Source organism: Bemisia tabaci, chromosome 9 (genome assembly GCF_918797505.1).
Source record: "Bemisia tabaci chromosome 9, PGI_BMITA_v3".
Taxonomy (NCBI): domain Eukaryota; kingdom Metazoa; phylum Arthropoda; class Insecta; order Hemiptera; family Aleyrodidae; genus Bemisia; species Bemisia tabaci.
Window position 1 is genome coordinate 19,406,899 of NC_092801.1, and position 19,188 is coordinate 19,426,086.

The 19,188-nt window shown below is 39.2% G+C and overlaps 1 protein-coding gene across 2 annotated transcripts; it reads right to left on the reverse strand.

Annotated features, from left to right (window-relative positions):
- Positions 1 to 857: 857 nt before the first annotated feature.
- On the reverse strand, positions 858 to 16,204 carry LOC109034799 (uncharacterized). Of its 2 annotated transcripts, none has more exons than XM_019048149.2 (6): positions 16,092 to 16,204; positions 13,539 to 13,688; positions 11,467 to 11,560; positions 8,510 to 8,598; positions 6,729 to 6,870; positions 858 to 2,828 (listed from the first exon to the last, which is right to left on the reverse strand). In XM_019048149.2, exons 2-6 carry the CDS (start codon positions 13,638 to 13,640, stop codon positions 2,728 to 2,730), a joined length of 528 nt encoding a protein of 175 aa, XP_018903694.1. In that variant the 5' UTR covers positions 13,641 to 13,688; positions 16,092 to 16,204; the 3' UTR covers positions 858 to 2,727. The 2 variants fall into 2 exon arrangements, with proteins under 2 accessions (XP_018903694.1, XP_018903692.1); XM_019048147.2 differs by having other exon boundaries at positions 13,539 to 13,691.
- Between the last annotated feature and the right edge of the window lie 2,984 nt (positions 16,205 to 19,188).

A 19,188-nucleotide genomic window follows, 5' to 3' on the forward strand; every position in this document is an offset into this window, starting at 1 on the left:
GAAACCAAGTATTTACCAAAGACAATTTGAAAATATGAATCAAAAGAAGAAATTATAACATTTCATTTAAAATATGAGTTACGATGACAACACCTCATTCTCTCTTAATTTTCTCATTTCGATATTGACAATATAATTTTACACACGGACTAAAATATGACGCTTGAATTTGATTTTAGTGGACTTTACATTTGTGGACTTAACTTAGTGGACGTTTAAGTAATGGACTCAACAATAGTGTGGGCTTTAGAACTGTGGACGTAAAAATTGGGGACGAAAAGTCTGTGGACGTAAAAAAAGTGGACATAAAGTCCGTGTACCCAACTGCGACCAACATGGAATTGTGTTGAGACCAGGTTTTTTGTTAGAGCAACAGGGTACCATGTTTCATTTCAATAATCAGCGCGCTGGAGCCATCTCTCCACGTTCGTTTTAGAAGTAATTATGAACCACGATATAGGGTGCGAAATAAAGCTCCACATAATACTAAGTTTTTCTAATCGAAATTTGCATAATATGTAATGGGCGCATCAAAACTTTCTGAATTTCACTTTAAAGTTGGAAAATTAAGTTTTTTGTCCACGCAATAGTTTAGTCCCTCTCACAAAAAAACTGTAATCAAGTAATTGATTAATTAATATTCAAATTTAGAATTTTCCTTCTCTATGGTCTGCCTTTCTCTTGGAAAGTCACATTACAGGAAATTTTAAGTAACAACTTCAATTTATCATTAAGGAAATAATACTCTTGTAATGTCTCGTGTCTTGCTGAAGTTGGGTCCGAAGATTCACAGTGAATTCGAGATTTTTTCGCTTTAGGTAATAATTACACAACAATATGCGTGATAAGGCATAATAAATGTTTATCATGTTCTGTATTTAACTTAATTTTTATTTTTTGCTGAAATTAGCACATCGTACCGTTAATTCATAATTGGCGAGTTAATTGAACGACAGGTGAAATGAAAATAGGGATATATCGGAACAAACAACGGACGTAAAGTACGTTTTGGCAAAACATTCCTCAAATGGACTTATGCTAAAGGAACTATTATCATTGTGTTCGCGTGCAATACAGTTTCTTTTAGCATAAATACGTCCTAATATAATAGCTGCTTTGATTCATATTATTTCTGCCCCACAAAACTTACAAGATATTAATTCTTACGATTAGTACAGTTCAAAAAAGTTCAGTGTTCAAATTTGTATCACTTGACTTTTGAATTGGGACAATTTGTCGACTGTCAGACGAAAGGACGCGTAATTACCTTTCAGCGGTGTAAAATTTCCACTCGGAAAATACATTTTTTCTAGAAAATTGCTAAGAATTGTTAACTGAAAATTTCACTAATTTTTTTCTGATCACACCTAAGAATCTGTAAAATTTTGGACAGAAACGTCATCACAATGTTCAATTAATGATCCTCGAGGGTACGAAAAAATCTTTAAAAGTTGGCCACACGGTTTGCCTCCATTTAAATGTATGTAAAACTATCGATCCTTCGCAAGATAGCTCGCCGTACCTATAAACTCGATATTTTCTATGGATTCAAATACAGGAAAATCAGTGTTGCCAACTTGCAAAATCGGCTCTGATTGGGATTAGGGCCGGATTTAGGGGGTGGCCACATGGGCCGCGGCCCATGGCGGCAAATCTAGAGGGCGGCAAATTTTGCAATTTTTTCAAATGTAGGTATAAAAAAAATATCGGATTTTGAAAAAAAAATTATAAACGAGAAAAGGCGACAAAATCTCTCATTTCCTGAGAGTGTAGTAATTTTTAATTTTGTCGTCTTTTAGTGATACAAGAGACAGCGCCTTTAATTAGTCCACTTAAGAGAGAAACCAAACACGCAATTTGGCGTGGAACGGCGCGGCTTAGAGAGAAATGATGACGAGGACTTGAGATGAAAAGGAGAAGCCCTCGGCGTGGCGATCGGCATGTAACACATATTAGCGCCTACAAGACTGCACGAATACTTCACGCATTGCATCAAGCACAGTGCGGTCATTGCGGTCAGCGTGAAACGGATAGCGCCTACAAGAATGCATGAATACTTCACGCATTGCGCCACACACAGTGCGGTCAGCGTGAAACGCATGGCGCCTACAAGACTGCGTGAATACTTCACGTATTGCGCCAAACACGGTGCGGTCTGCGCCGCGCGGCGGCGGAAGTTAAAATCATTTAACCACATTCATGTTCATTCTTTCATAGGTAATTGTTTCGTTCATTTCTTATGAATGGAAGGCCTTGTCCACACAGAGATAGGTTTACAAAACTTAACTTTTGCTAGTAGTGTTGACAGGGCATCCCCAAAAATGTGTTCAACACGAGTAAATGCGTCTTATGCACCCTTCTCTCGCTTGCACGTTCACTTGATGGTTTTCATTGATGTTTCAATACGAATGAGAAGGGAGCGGCAAAATATACAGGCGGCCCATGGCAAGTAGGTAAATCCGGCCCTGTTGTGATGATGATCATTTAAGATTTAGTCTTACCCCCGATGATCATTTGAACACCATGGATTGTCTTAATTTTACATAGTTGCATCGTTCGATTCGTCAAGTTTGCAATCTGGCCAGAGTTACAATCCTTCGCCTATCGGAGACAACGAAGTGGCCAATGGAGTCGGATCCCAAATTTTGACAAACGTTCACAGAAATATGATTTGGGGTGGTCAGATTAGGTTCCAGATCGATTTCATTCGAAAGTAAGCAAGCATAGTCAGTCCGATTGGCTGTGCTGTAATGCCTCCTGGGACGAGAGTTTTCTGGTCATACTCACTCGGTAACTATGGACTACGACTATGGATAAAAAGTCCAAACCTGAAACAAACATAAACGTGAGTTCGGCTGTAGAGTACCTATATTGAGAGAGTATGGCCACTGAGCCCCATGGAGAGGCTTAGGACCCAAAAATGGCGGTGCTTTGTTTTGGTTTTTGTGGATGGGAGGGGGGTCATTGCCAACTTTTGACGATTATCACCAACCGCACTTGCTGCCAACCTTACTACATCTAAGATAATTTTTCTCAAAAATTGCACACGATTAGTCTTAAAAATATGTAAAGAAGTCGCAATAGTGCATTTGAGTAAATTTCTCGTTACGATAAGCAAAGAAAACTACATTTTGAGTCATTTTGCATTACATTAATTTATGGCGTCCGCCATTTTTGGGTCCTAAGGGCTCCATTTAGCCTAAGATGGCTGAGCCAATCAGAGGTGGTAACCCCAGTGGCCATACTCTCTCAATATAGGTACTCTATTCGGCTGGTTCTCGATGGTGAAACTGCTGAAGGGCGTACCTCGGTCGCGGTGTGTCAGAATCTCCGCTCCTACTTCAATTTGGCAATACCGGATTTCCTCCATTTAAACCTACGCTAAATAATCGATTCCTGTTGGAGCACCTGTCCCCTCTAAGAATCGATACATTTTCATAGGGTTTAATGGAGAGAATCCGGTGTTGCCAAATTGCTGGATCCGTCAATGACTTTTACTTTTTGGAAGGAGACCAAACCAACATCATGGGGCTGCACGACACTTGCGCACACTTTTCGTACCGATAACGGTTGCGCACAAAATTCCGAATTTTCATTTGCGCACAGTTTTACCGATAACGTTTGCGCACACTGCACTATGTGGCAACGCTGCACCTACGCAACGCGAATCACCCGGACACCGGGCCCGGGTTTGTTATTGTCGGCGAGGTGCATTATCGTGTTGTGATAAGGAAGGTCCACGACAAAAGGAGGAAGAGGTGTGTCTGGAAAGGAGTAACTCAGTAACCTGCGGACCGTTGCTGTCAACACAGTGCCGAATTTTAAATTGTTTTAATGTGCAACTTTTTAACGTGTTTTAGCTCGAGTTTTAAACAGTTTTAATGATAATAATCGTTTTTAATAATCGTGAGTTGTTTGACAGCATATTTTAAACCGTTTTTATTCCTTTATTCGCAAGTGTGTGTGAGTGTATTTCAGTTAAAATTTAATAAAATGAGTTCTGATACGGGCTTTCAGATAATGAGAAGCAATAAAGGCAAACCAATGATACTAGTCGAAGGCTATAAATTCGACAATTTCGCGTTAAAAAAAAAAATATACATTGGCGGTGTTCGAAAAAAGAGTGCCGGGCTACGATCAAAACAGATGTACCGATGACTACTTTGCTTGAAACGACCAACAAGGAACACAGACCGCAACATGCTCCACCAAGTGATAAAGAAATCGAGCTGCAGCTTATAAGAACCAGTCTGAAGAGAAAAGCAACCGAAAATCTAAATGAACCACCATTGAAATTGATACGCCATGAGGTTGAGAATTCAAAAAAGGTAACATTTTCTGACCTACCGTCCCTTTCACAGTCCAGTTATCGCGCTAGAAAAAAATTGAAGAAACCCGTACCAAAGAACATTGATGGGGCTTTGGACGGGATGGCCAGTACGGTAACCTCTTCCGATGAAAAGATTATTAGAGTTGATAAAAAACATCAGATTGTCGCCGTAACATGTAAAGAAAACCTGCAATTTTTGGTCGACTTCGATGATGTTATTTTGGGAGACGGAACATTCACTTATGCTCCCAAGCATTTCAAACAAACTTATACAATCCACGTGTTCCATCGTGGCTTTTATTTGCATGTTGCCACGTTCTTCCTCCCCTCAAAAGCGGGCCCGGTGTCCGGGTGATTCGCGTTGCGTAGGTGCAGCGTTGCCACATAGTGCAGTGTGCGCAAACGTTATCGGTAAAACTGTGCGCAAATGAAAATTCGGAATTTTGTGCGCAAACGTTATCGGTACGAAAAGTGTGCGCAAACGTCGTGCACCGCATCATGGCTTAAAATTTTCACAGAGTATTCTTCACCTGGAGAGGAAAAATCTCCGAAAATTTCAATAAATGACATGTTGTGGTTTTCCATGTAAAAAATAGAGTATGACTAGAAGTCTCAGTGCCGCAAATGGATTTGCGCATTTCTGCAGTTTCATCATCATTCTGGGTTGGCACACAGAAAACTCAGGTAAGGGTCCGTTCAAAAATGACGCTTCGCGGCATTTCCCCCGATTTTTTACCCCTCCCTTCCACACGGCAGGCTCCCTCCCTCCCTCTCCAATTTTTGCCATCCCTGGTAAAAATTGGAAGTAGAATCTGTGTTCCAAAATACCATAGCCCTAAAGCCGGCTGTAAGATTTCCAATAGCTTCTGTAGCCGGCGAAACGCGCATTAGCGCCTACAAACCTAACAGGGATACCTCACGCATTGCGCAATGCGTGAAGTATCCCCGTTAGGTTTGTAAGCGCCAGTGCGTCGCCGCTCCGCTTTGTGTTAGGCTCTAATATTTAATCTTACGGAGTCAGCGTTTTTTAACTCATGATTTTGAAATGTTTGCACACTCTGTATGGATAATTCTCATTTTAATTGATGAAAAAAAATATGTTTTAAAGGAAAATATAATGCGTGTTTTGTAAATATTAAGGTAGTTCCGTATCAAACTTAATGATTTCCAAAGCACACGAATTTCTACAAAATTTCATATAGCCTTTTATAGCCAATGGCGATAAAGTGTAAAGCCCGGCGATAGGAACTATATCCCGACTGTATACTTTTTATAGCTTCGTATAGCCCGGCTATATGATTTGCTCTGCTTTCTACAGCCAGCTATATGATTTTCAATAGCCTTCTTTAGTCGGCTATAAGAACTCCTATGATATTTTGAAACGCAGCTCCTATCGCCAATTTTTACCAGGGATTCTTCATAGGGGTACATCAGGAAGCTCTAGGTTCATATTCAGGGGCGGTCTGGCCAGGGTGGGCCGGAGTTATATTTTCAGCGCCCTTAGGCTGAAGTTCGTGTCCCTGCTAAAAATGGTGATCGAGTACAAATGAGTAAAAAATCAAAGTCATATGAATAGAATTTCTACTTATACGAATAGAATTCAACTCATATGAGTAGAATTTCTCTATTCAGTTTTGGCCAACTTATATGACTGGAGATTCCAACTCATATGTCTAGAGATTTCATCTGACATGAGTTCAGCGTTGAATTTACCGTGTCCGATATCTCAGAAACTAGTCACCGCATCAAAAAAATCATAAGAACAAAATGTTTTTATTTTTAAATTTACATGCTCTGTCGGTGTCTCCTGGTCAGAAACAGCACGTCTGAAAAATGGAAAAAATTGAATTCATAGGAGTTGAACTTTTCTACTCATGTGAATAGAATATTCTAGTGATATGAGTAGAATTTCTGCTCATATGAGTAGAATTTCTACTCATTAAGTAGGAAATTCTACTCATGTGAGTTGGCGAATTCTGAAAAGCCTACTCGTCATTTTTGGCAGGGTGGTGCCCCTAAAGGAAGGTCCCACCGGGAGGGGAAAGGGTTGTCTGGGACGCATTGCGTCTGACGCCGCAGCCGGTCCTTAAAGAACGTCATTCTTTTTTGACAATTTTGTAATCAGGAGCTACTATTTCTCGCTCACTTACGAAAGTATCTACGGCACGTATGGTGTTCCTGAAATAAACCAGAAATTGTAGTTTCCAACTGTAAAATGTACTTCATTTATCACAGGGGAGCCTTCCGAGAGAAAATGGCCCAGAAAATTAGTTCTAAAAGAAATGAGTTTTTTTAAACTTTCATTCGATTCAAAAAGTTTTCACGTATCTGTTTTTAAATAATGCTAGCGATTTTACAAACAAATATCAAAATGAAGTAGATGGATATGAAAACTTGCCTATCCAGAGTGTTGGTGCGGAGAAAGATTTTATCGTTACGATTGCAGAGGCGAAAAAGTAAAGCATGAATACTTCGATGGTTTCAGCGACGACAACGAAAATCATTACCATCAGAAAAGCTCGTAAGTATGTTAAGCTCTCCTAGGAAGAAATGATTGGTATTAGAAAAACACATTTTTAAATAATAAAAGAAAAAAAAAATGCATTAACTATCGGGCTTTCCTATATTATTTTCTTCTCGAAGGTGTGATAATTTTTTGTATTTATTTCCTGAAGTTTTGTGTTTTTAACTCTTGCATGCAGTAACTCTCTCAAAAATGCATTTGCTCTTTTGCACTAGTTTTTTAAGAATCGGTGTGCTTCTAATTTTTACAGAATGTCAACATCTTTGTCATAAGTTCTTGTAAAAAGCAGTACGTTGCTTGTTAACTTTTTAGAATAAACCCGATTTTTTAGTCGCCCTGGAAAAAAAAACACATTGGATCTAGTGTTTGATCTAATGTTTTCAAGAGTCCAGACTCTTGAAAACATTCACAAGAAAAAATACTCTTGATTCAATCGGATTTTTGCTTGAATCAAGACGAAATCCGATTAAATTAAGAGGCTTGGTCCTTGATTTAAGCTAGATTCTGATTGAATCAAGAGTACTTTTACATATTGATGATTTTAAGAGTCTGGACTCTAGATCCAATGTGTTTTTTCCAGTGCGTATAACTGAACGTTCGGTTCATATAACCGAACTTTCATCAGTTCTTTTAATCTCATAAGTTCGGCTACACAAATTGGAAGTTGGGTCTGACGAACAGAATAGTTGTGATGATATAGAACACCATGTTTTCCTTCATTTTAAAAGATATGAAATTGTATCTACTTGCAGGTCAAACTAGTCGTATCACGTGTTTCGCCCCATCCAACGTTTCTACTCCCGCGTTAAAGTCTCTGAGCCAGCGGAAAAGAAACCAAGCTCTTTTTCATTGTCGTGCGGATATGCGAGAAAATTCTGTTGCTTCATAGTTATGAACGACGGGATGCTTGTCGAAATTGGTAGATAAAGCTATAGACAAAGAAGACAAAAGGGATATGGAAGGAGCGGTGAAAGCGGGTGGTTACGATGGGCAAAGGAGGTATGTAATTGACGAACGGTCGGCCGCCCACGAGAGACCTTGTAGTTAGTCCATCATTTTTTCCCTTCGTCTATAGGAACTATACCCACTTCAACCAATAAGATCGCTCCATAATCACTATGTCTTGCTTGTCTATCGCTTTGTCTACCAATTCCAACAAACAGCCCGAGGATCTGTGAAAAGAACCACGCCACGTCGTCCGGAAGAGAATTTCCGAAACTTTGAACTTTGAGCGGAAAATGATCGTTGAAAGTGCCTGCAAAACTGTAGGTATGCTCCAAGCATCGCACCGAATCCCCAAGCCCGCTGCTGCGGAGCCCGAACTCTCGTCTCGCTCTCGGCCCACGAATCGCGCTGAGCTCTGGAGAATAATTCGAGCTTTTCGCGGTCAACGAGTTGAACTACATTTTGCAATTTGGACCTTTAGATTCTAGCCCGGTTCTAAAAAACCTATGTGCCATTAGTTTCCCTATGCACATAAGCGTTTTTCCAGAAGAACCAGAACTTATAGTTCCAAATTGCAAAATATAGTCCAGTTGTAGGGGCGCAGGTGCCCCCTCTTCCCAAATAAAAAGAGAAAAGCCCAGGAACCGGATAAATGAAAAAATAGTGCTTCACACAGTAAAATTTTGAAAAAAGTGATGAAACACTGGTACCTTGAGAAGTCCATATATGAGTATCGCGATCGAGCTGAGGATAGCAAAAATGATCGGCAGTTCAAATAAACACAACATTATGGCCATGACTGGAAAGAAAAATGCATGAGAAGGATGCGAAATTAGTCGGACAGCTTTCATCTTTTGGATTTTTTAAAGTGTTGGATGTGGAAATAAGATGGAAGTATCTGTTTTCAGATACCTCACAATTTCCGAATTTCCACAAATGCATTGTCTACCTTCTTTTAGAAACTATTTAAATCGTATCATACATATGTATAAAATATCTTCGTTAATTTCACAGTCTCTTTCTTTTCCGTCCCCTGTAGTGACACATGAGTCGATTTTTTTGAAAAGAAAAGAAAAAAAAATCGTGGAACATAGATAATTTTGAGCATAACATAATATGTTTGTACATTTATAGGGCAAACTCAAACCGTGTCTTCAAGTAGTCGTGCCGAAACTATTAAGTTCGTCTTCAGGCAATGAGAGCAGATTAGAAGCGCTCCTCGTATATTCCCAAACCTTTTTGTTTTATAATTGCAATATTTCAAAATCTCAATTTTTTTATGCGTTAAAAAGTTTTATAATCGACATCATTGTCCGAGCGCTATACAGGGCGACCATCGGATCGTAAAGCCCAATTCACACTATTAAATTTTTCATCCAACTCTTGGATGCAACTTTGTCCAAGAAAAGTTGGATAGTATGATACTGACGAGAGAAAACGACAATTTGATGAAAAATTGAACGGAAACTTGAATGTGACTTCACATTCTAACTTTTCGTTCAACTTTATGTACAATTGGCGCCACCAATTGGATGGAAAGTTGTACACAAAGCTGAAACGAACTCTCCCAACCGACAAGAGCCAAAGCTGTATCTTCGCGCACCGCATGCTGATGGCGATGTCACACTACAACGGTAATAGACTACTAGACAAGGTAAGAATTTAAGCATTCTGATACATGTTTCTCAATCAGAATTTCACGTAGAACACGATTCGCACAACGAAAATTACTGAAACCAATTCCTAACGAAGATATTAACGTTTTTATTTCTCATTGGCTACGAGGAATTTGAACTGCCCGCTCACAAGAAACTCAAAGCTCTACGTGCGTCAAATCGTGCACTACATCGGTTTCAGCAAGCTTCTCAATCGAGCAATGTTTATTTCCCACCATGTGTCGTTCAAACTATTAGCAATTTGCTATAGCTGAGCCAAAGCATCAAGATTGAAGTTGTCAGATTTTTATATCGCAGAGACTGTCATGATAACGTTTAGCGCGTGATGTGAATCACGTAGAGCATTGAGTTTTCATGAGCGGGTGGTTTGAATTCACGCATCAGGAATCATTAAATATCTTCGTAAGGAGTTGATCTCGGTAATTTTCGCTGTGCGCATCGGGTTCTACGTGAAATTTTGGTTAAGAAGCATGTATCAGAATGCTGAAAGAGCTTGATGCAAAAACGGTTTTTTTCGCCCCCCCCCTCTGGAATTTCTTCAGACTTTGTCTATTGATTACTCATACTTGAGCGCTTCTTTTCCCAAATTTTCATACCCCCAAAAAATTTTGGGGGGTTACTAGGGGGGTGGAAGTCAAAACCTGTGAACCTCGATATCTCTGGAACGAAGAAAGATATCGAGGTCCGGTTTGGACGAAAAATCGTCGAAAATTGCATAATTTAATATTCTAAAGGTCGAAATCCCGATATCACATTTTTAAGTCAACATATAACAGATAATTCACGTTTTTAAAATTACAGCTCCTTCCAGGACCACTGAGCGGCCGGTCGGCGCTCAGTGGGCCTCTAAAATAGCGCTACGGAGCTGTAATTTTAAAAACGTGAATTATTTGGAAGTATCTGTAATTTCTGAACTCAGCTACCCTCAAGAGTCCCTATTAGTGCATTTTGCTCAGTTTGAACATTCAATCTGATTTAATAACAGTCAAATCCGACTTTTTTGCGCGCGAAAATCGGTCGGCGCGCGTTGAGCAGAAACTTCAATCGATCATAACTCTGGAACCGTTTGGTTCCCCAGCTCAATGGACCACTCGTTGGATGCGGAAAAAGACGAACAATTTAAAAAACTGGTTTTGGTTCAAATAAAAAATTGAGATCTTTGTAAATTTCTCGTTTAAAAGAAATTTTCTAGACCTAAAAACTGGAAAAAAGCACATATGTTGACTTAAAAATGTGATATCGGGATTTCGACCTTTAGAATATTAAATTATGCAATTTTCGACGATTTTTCGTCCAAACCGGACCTCGATATCTTTCTTCGTTCGAGAGATATCGAGGTTCACAGGTTTTGATTTCCACCCCCCTAGTAACCCCCCAAAATTTTTTGGGGGTATGAAAATTTGGGAAAAGAAGCGCTCAAGTATGAGTAATCAATAGACAAAGTCTGAAGAAATTCCAGAGGGGGGGGGGGGCGAAAAAAACCGTTTTTGCATCAAGCTCTTTGCACCTTGTCTAGTGGTCCATTGAATTATTTTTTTTGCAACCAACTTTCCATTCCATTCCTTTTCGTTCAATGATGTCGGATGAAAAGTTTGATAGTGTGAATTGGGCTTAAAGAAAAACCAAGCCACACTAATGAATCGTTTTCTCTCTTAGAAGTAACATAGAATTTTATAAATATGGAAGGACTTTTTGCTACAATGGAGTTACACGGTTTTATACTTCGAGCATCGAATAGTTGCTTGCAGTAGTTTAAGTCCGTTCATTTTGAAATAATGTAATCGACATCAAATGTTCCACGGTCATTCTGATCAATGCCTTCAAAAAGAATTCTAGGCAATGTGAGCGACTTCGGAGCAACTATATAGTTGGCCTTAAGATAGTTTGGTCACGTTCATTCGATTTCAGTTGTCAAATACCAGACAAAGAGTTTTGTAAAACGGAATCCTCGTTTTCTTCGAGGGTCGATTATCAAAAGAAGTAAAACTAACCTGCCGTTTCTCCACCTGCCCGAATGTGGGATGCAATCCATTGGACCAATCCGTCAGCTGGGATCCGATAAAATACCATGTAGCTGACCGACACCTAGTAACGTAAAGGAACGATCTAACGTTATTTGGATTTTATCAAAAGTGAACCACAAAAAATACTCACATCCTTCGCAAGTGTGCAACTTGCGCTTAGGAGATGCCAGTACGTGCCACCCACGGGTCAAGCGATGAGTGCGTGAGGAGTCAAAACGCCTTCGAATCCGTGCGTATGCAACACGGGCATCCGCAGAGGCCGAATAGTGGTATCCAGACGTTAAAATGAAATTAGCGTAGTAATTGTTGCATGCGATTCTATCGGAAGGCGCTTCGTTTGCTTTTATTACTTGGATTGCATTTTGCAAAAAGGAACCAGAAGAATTGCGATGATGCTAAGATTGTGTATTTTCATCCTATGCAATAAAATTACTGAAACCATGAAAAAATATGAAATTTACATTGTAATTTTGTCTTAAATTTACAGTTATTAGCGAGTAAAGTAGAAACTTTAATGGATAATCAGGTTTTTCCTCCAAGACAAAAGAAGTTGCACAATCTTAGTAACATATGGCAATGCTCACGGTTCATTTTTGCAAAATGCAAACCACTTTTGATCTTAATTTTAGCGTTGCTTTTTGTGCCGATGAAGTAACCCATTGCTGATTTTTATCGCGACGTCATTATTCATATTTTTTTTGGCGGATGGTTAATGAAATTCCGGCCAGGAATGTACATCAATCCAGGGTTAGAATAGAGTACCTGTATAGCGAGAGTATGGCAGATCGCTTCACGGAGGGCTTATGGCCCAAAAGTGCAGCCACCCTTCTAACCAACTTCTAACGCACAAAATTTCACGGCCAGTCTTATTCCAATTCTAACCAAGATGGCGAAGGATGTACGTAAATGAGCGTTCTTCCGCAAAAACGAGTAAATTTATGCAAAAACTAAGTCAAGTACGTGCTTTAAAAACGATGGTTCGTAACAAATGAATCAATAAATCGCTCTGAATAATTGAAATTCATAGGTCGGCTGCATTTTTGGGCCCTAACTTTATTCGCGGAGGCATCGGTGAAGGCCTGATGGATTTTCGGAGTTTCACATCTGTCTATACTCTCGCTGTACAGGTACTCTAGATTAGAAGATGTCAGTACAGACAATCGCCGCACAGCGGATCGAGTCGAGGTCGGAGTTGTTTTTGACCAAAACAAGTTTGATGTTTATTTCGTCACATTTTAAATTTTAAGAGGTGTCTACAGAAGGAGATTTCACGAGGAAACCAATGGGCTCACTTTCAAGACCTGGAGAATTTGCAAGGGTCTGAAATTTGATGAATTTCCTGTTTAAGTGGAATCCTCTGAGTGAACTGAACACGAAGATACCCTTGATTCATAAATTGAGCAATTATTAGAGGAGATATGACAAAATAACCGATTCTGCTAAAATACATGTGTTTAAAATGGGAAATGCCGCCAGATGACGTCACAAGGCGGCACATTTTCTCACTTTTAAATCAATTTTTCTCCAATTTCCCATGTCAGAAAAAAATTATGAAAAATACTGCGAACTCAGCTCATTAGGCACTTTCAGATGAAGCAATAAAAAAATTGCGTGCAAATTCTCCGTAAATGGAGTCATGAGTTTTTAAAGTTTCCAAATTTTGTCCGACCTCTTCTATTGACTAGATCCACTGTGCGCCGTGCCACGAGTCCACAGTCCAGCGATTAGTGCGTGGCGAGTCCAAACACCTGCGAATCCGTGTGTATGCAACGCGGACATCCGCAGAGGCCGTATAGTTGCATCCAGGGGTTACAATGAAATTCGTTAAGTGTTTACCATTTGCAATGCTATCTGAGGGTGCGCATTTGAAATTGTGCCCATAATTTCTACCTTCGCTTATGAAGAGGACTGAATTAGGGTTATGCCTCATGTTATTGGTTCTCCGAAGTCAGTCGCTCGATCGATGAAAGCTCGATCATTGTCAGAAATTGACGCGGGAGAATTTCGGGAAGGATGTTTCGTCAAATGAAGGCACTTACCGTATGATAGATCGCAACCAGAATGGCACACAATCTTAGCGGAACGCAGCAAAATTCGAAACGTGGGAGTCGCGTTTCAATCTCTCCAAAGATATCGACCATGATGATGGATAGTTGACAGTGAGAGTAAAAAAGTTGAGGTGAGACGCTCTGCTGAGGAAAAAAGGGGGAAATGTCATTTTCACAGAGTTTAATAAGGAAAAGCCAGGTCACATCTAGGTCGAACCGAGAAAAACGGGTTTGAGGTTTCATTCCTAGAAGACTCAGGGTCGTATTTATAGTCATTAATTCAGCGCTCCCATTCCATGTCCGTCAAAAGTTCCGTGATTCGGAACTTTTTTGTTCCAATCTCTCACACTCATGACCGTCAAAAGTTCCGGGATTCTCTTCATTGTCAGATGGTTTCTAAAGTCCCGGAAAATGCAAAAGATCCGGAACATTTTGGGAATTTCGAAAGTTCCGGGAAAAATTCGGGAAAATCTCAAAAGTTCCGAAATTCGGAACTAGTTCCGGGAAATGGGAGCACTGCATTAATTAGACAGCTTTTTTCCTTGTGCACTGAAAAAAAAAATCTCGGTGTATTTACTAGGAAAAGGGTAAAATTACCAAGAATTCAGGGTCCTATTTGATCCCAGTTTTTTCTCGGTAAAATTACCATTTATGGAATTTATAATTTTACCGAGGAATTATTGAACTTTCTCGGTAATTTTACCGGACCTTGGTAGAAACGCCAATATTTTTTATCGACTGTGATAGAATTACCGCGACAAAATGGCAAAGTTACCGGGAATTGATTACCAATAAAATTGGTATTCTTACCTGGAAAAAACAGTAAAAATACCGGTTTTTAGGTAAGCTTACCAGTCTGTCTTGGTAAAATTACCAATAATTGGTAAAAAAAGTGAGATGGTAAAGGTACCGACGGACCTTGGTAAAAACGCCGTGAATGTTTTTTCAGTGTGAGGTTTCATATGGACGGTGAGACTACCGGACCACAAATCTGGGTTTGCCGCGTAGCAGACTTCCTGTCATACTTCATTTTTTAGATGAAAAACTACTCAAAGTTAATTCTCGAAAACTTTTCATGGTTTTTTTCTCTGTATGAAGGAAATTCTGTGAAAATTTCAAGGAGTGATATTGATTAGCTTTCCTTCATAAAATAATAGGAGCCGAGATTTTTAAACACCGCAAACGAGATACGTGGTCGGATAATTTCTCTATCAATACGGTTTACATTGTGATTGAGGGTTGTCTAATATGATCCTTAATTCAGCATAGTATAAAAGGGGAACCTTTTCCAACCTTGAGTAAAAATTCAGCGGTATATCTTTGGAAATGGATCCTTAATAGGGATCACAATGATTTCCCACCTCAAGAAATAGGAAGTACAAAATAAAACATAATGCGAGTTTTGAAAATTTAGTAGGTTCGCACCTACCTCAAAACGTAAGAAAATCATACAAATTTTCCTTCCGTACTTCGTAGTTTTTGCAAAGCAGCTATTGGGCAAAATAGTCCAAAAATGTTCAACCAAACGGTAGTTATAGGTGGTGTGGCACGCTTCACTGTGTATCAATTGATCTGCCATTTAAAGCTATGAAAAGGATCGATAAACAGTGTGTGCGAAACGAACACCTCAACAATCGATTCTTTACCTCACCTTCAAATGGGGAAAAATCGATAGTCGATCATTCACATCTCGTCACCGGTGGCTTGAAGTTCAAAAAACGTTCTTTCGAGAAAAACGTTTAAATATACGTTACGTTGTCTGCGAGGCTCAGGACACTATGTTGTTAGATTACAATGCAACTTTCGCCCTGTGCGAGCACAAAAATGGATTACATTTTGCAATAGGGAACGAAAACTATTACTGGCTCATCCACAAAAGAAAGTATCGAAACAGGGAAACAGACGAGACGTATGCTGCATATCAAATCATCCAGAAATATAGTGGATCCTCATTGCAAAATGTACCCTTAAAGAGGGGCTTGGAGAATGAGGCGCAAAAGTGCAGTTTTTGGAAAAATTTAAAAATTAATGATTTCAAGTAAAATCGGACTACATTTTGCAATTTGGAACTACAGATTCCGGCCCAGTTTAAAAACAACATTTGAGCCATTAGTTTCCCTATGCACATAAGTGGTTTTTCGGATGAGTCAGAATTCATAGGTCCAAATTGCAAAATGCAGTCCAATTAGTCTCAATACATTTTCTGTGAAAAATTCTCTCAAAAATTTCAACTTTAACGCATCAAAAAGTCAGTTTGAGCCAAAAATGAGGGGCTTGGAGGACAAAGCGTATAAGTGCAGTTTTTAAAAAAATTGAGATATATATGATTTCGAGTAAAACTCGTCTTAATACATATTCTGTGAAAAATTCGGTCCCAAATTCCAATTTTTAAGCATCAACAAGTCAGTTTGAACTTTCTTTTTGTCATGAGAATTCATGTAATTTCGAAACTTGAAGCACGTATACCTAACTCGAAATGGCAAAAACTGCACGTATGCGCCTTTTCCTCGAGGCCCCTTAAATAAACAACCGCTTGCAACTTACTTGCTCTCCAGGACACTGACGAGGGTCTTTCGTCGAAATCTCAAAGTCCTATCTCGACAAAAATTGCTTCTCAAAATTTTGTCGCCGTGAAAAATCTTGCAAGGGTCCTCCGGAAAATAAAATAACAAATACACAAAATGAAACGAAAGTACCTTTCCTCGCTGGAAGATTGCGGTTGAAAATATGGCAGAGGTCGTTGTGACCCCCCTCCCATCCGTGAAGGAGATGAATCAAAACCGTGTCTGGTTTTTCACTATCTTGTTGGAGTGGTTCGTTATCACTGAGCTTAGTTAGGAATGGTGGTTTGTTCGTTTGGCTATTGCCGGATTAATTCTATTTTCGGAAATTTGTTGCTCAAAGGGGACTACGGGCCGATTATTGACATTGATAGACAAAACTATAGACAAAGAAGACAAAAGAGATATGGAGGGATCCTATTGGTGGAAACGGGTGGTTGCAATGGACGGAGGAGGTAGGTAATAGACTAACTAATGGTAACGCACGAGGGACCCTATAATTCGTCCATCATTTTCTCCCTAAGTCTATAGGAACACTGGAAAAAAAAACACATTGGATCTAGTGTTCAGACTCTTAAAAACATCGACAAGGAAAAATACTCTTGACTCAATCAGATTTAAGCTTAAATCAATAACCAAGCCTCTTAATTTGAGCGGATTTCTTTTTGATTTAAGCTTAAATCTGATTGAATCAAGAGTCCTTTTTCTTGTCAATGTTTTCAAGAGTCTGGACTCTAGATCCAATGTGTTTTTTTTTCTAGAGAACCACCCATTTCAACCAAAAGGATAGCTCCATACTCCCTATGTCTGCTTTGTCTATCGCCTTGTCTATTAAGTTCAATAATCGGCCCGGCTGGCGGGTCATTTCATATCAAATCAACCAAATATTTGCCAAAATTGTCTTGACCAATAAGTCGATTGCGCTGGTCACAGAATGGTGTTTTGATGTTTCATCCTTGAAGACTAGCTGACAATGACAGTAAGGTCCGTCTAAACAGCAACTTCCAACGTTCAAAATTAACAGAGTCATTGCGCTTTGAAAAATTCGACTAATGACGTCATCCACCGCAGTAGTGACACCTTAGGTTTCTTCCACCTTGTTTTCATCCCGCAGTTTTGCGTTGAGTATAACCGGTGAAAATGCGAGTCTCCCTGGCAGATGAAAGCAAAGGGAAGAAACCAAGGGTGTCAATACCGCGGTGGATAACGATATAAACCGAATTTTTCAAAGCGCGATATCTTAATTAATATTCAGCGCAGAAAGCTGCTGTTTGGACGGATCTTCTCATTTTTAACTTATCTACAAGAATCGAGCATCCAATCACAATTCTGGGACCAGCGCAACGGTCCCATTGAAAAGTTTGCATTTGGAGGGGCGCGCGTATTGAAAATTGATCTTTGTCTTGAAAATCTATTACACAACACCAGCGCATCAATGGAAACACCGCAAAGTTTTAACAATGTTTCAACGCTCTTGGGCGGAATTGAAGGCCAAAAAAGCCACTTTCTCAGAGCTTAGTGTGAGTTTTGATCAGAACAAATAAGTATTTTTCAAAGGTTCCATTTTACGCGCAATCTCTACCAAAAAAAAAAAAAAAAAAAAAAAAATCCTGCGGATTTTTGGATCTGTTTTTCGGCCTTGTGTGCAGGTCTTTTAGCTTTGAATCGTTCAATCGGAAAATTACCTAATCCCTTGAGAAAAAAATGCGCAAAAAACAGAGAGGAAAATAACTGAGAGTGCGTGGCTAACAATAATTTTGAATTATTTGTAAATGTTTTTGCTGCTTGTTGTTGATGTATCTCGGAGAGACTAGCAGACGTTGGCACTGGAGTTTCCGTTTTTTGGTCCTTGTTTATTAATGTTTTTTTCTCCTTTCTTTCTCTATTTCTTTTCTTCTTGTAGATGCTGAGGCACCGCTTCAAAACACTTTTTTATGCCTCCCTTCGCTTTACCCTTTGCTTATTCTTACCCTCAACGGCCTGGTTGTTGAAATTGATATACAAAGCGATAGACAAAGAAGACGAAGGAAAATGCAGCGATCCTATTGGTTGGAGCGGGTGGTTGTTATCGAATAATGGGAAAATTATATGGTCTCTCAAAGGTTGCCGTTAGTCTTTTGTCAGTTTCACACAGCCACTTCCATCAGTTCCGTTTTTCTTGTGTCCTCTTTGTCTATTGCTTTTTCTAACAATTTCAATAATCAGCCCGCTGATCGGTTTTCTTCCTGCATTGCAGATTTGAGTGTCTACTTTGAGGCACGTAGTGCTCTGCAGCGTTACCAATAACGTTTTATCTATAAAATGCTTCCGGGAGTCATTATGCCGGACGAGAGAGAAAGGCAACTGCAGAATGAAATACATAATTTTTTTTTTGTTTCGCATTTATTTAATTACTTATTAATTTTTTACAAACAGAAAAAATACATATAAAAATAGAACAGATCTTTACAAACAAAATTTATATTTACAAAAACAGGACGATTCTTTAAGAACCGACAAAGAAATTCTGTGTCTACCGGAGAAGGAAAGAAAATTTCAAATGATTTTGAAAAAATACATGGTATAAAGCTGAAATCAAAATTGCAGTCATAAAACTGAATTTCATTCGAAAATTTGCGAGAAATCGCTTCCGGCTCATTTAAAAATGCTAGGAAAGTAGTAAGCTAGCTTCATTTGAAAAATTAAATAATCCATGAGTAAGAAAAAATCAACCTGCAAAAATAAATTAACCATTGCTTTTGATGGCTGTGCAAAATTTAGTGAACAACTATGAACACAGAGCAATTTCAAATCTAAGATTACAGTGACTTTGTTTTGGCGATCACATAACATCGACCTTCTATTTCCTATAAATCAGGGTTGCCATAATTTCGTCATCTTCGAGTGTCCTGACTTTCCCTGACTTCCTCCTGACTATTTTCGGGATCTTTTAAAAGATGTCGTGCATTAGACCAAGAAGTTAATAAAATATTTCGAATAATGGGTCAAACAAGACCATGGATTCTTCATACTCGACTAGTTCCTGCCGTGCGCGATTATCCAGGGCCACTTATTAGGCTGTTTAAAAAATTTGACAAAAG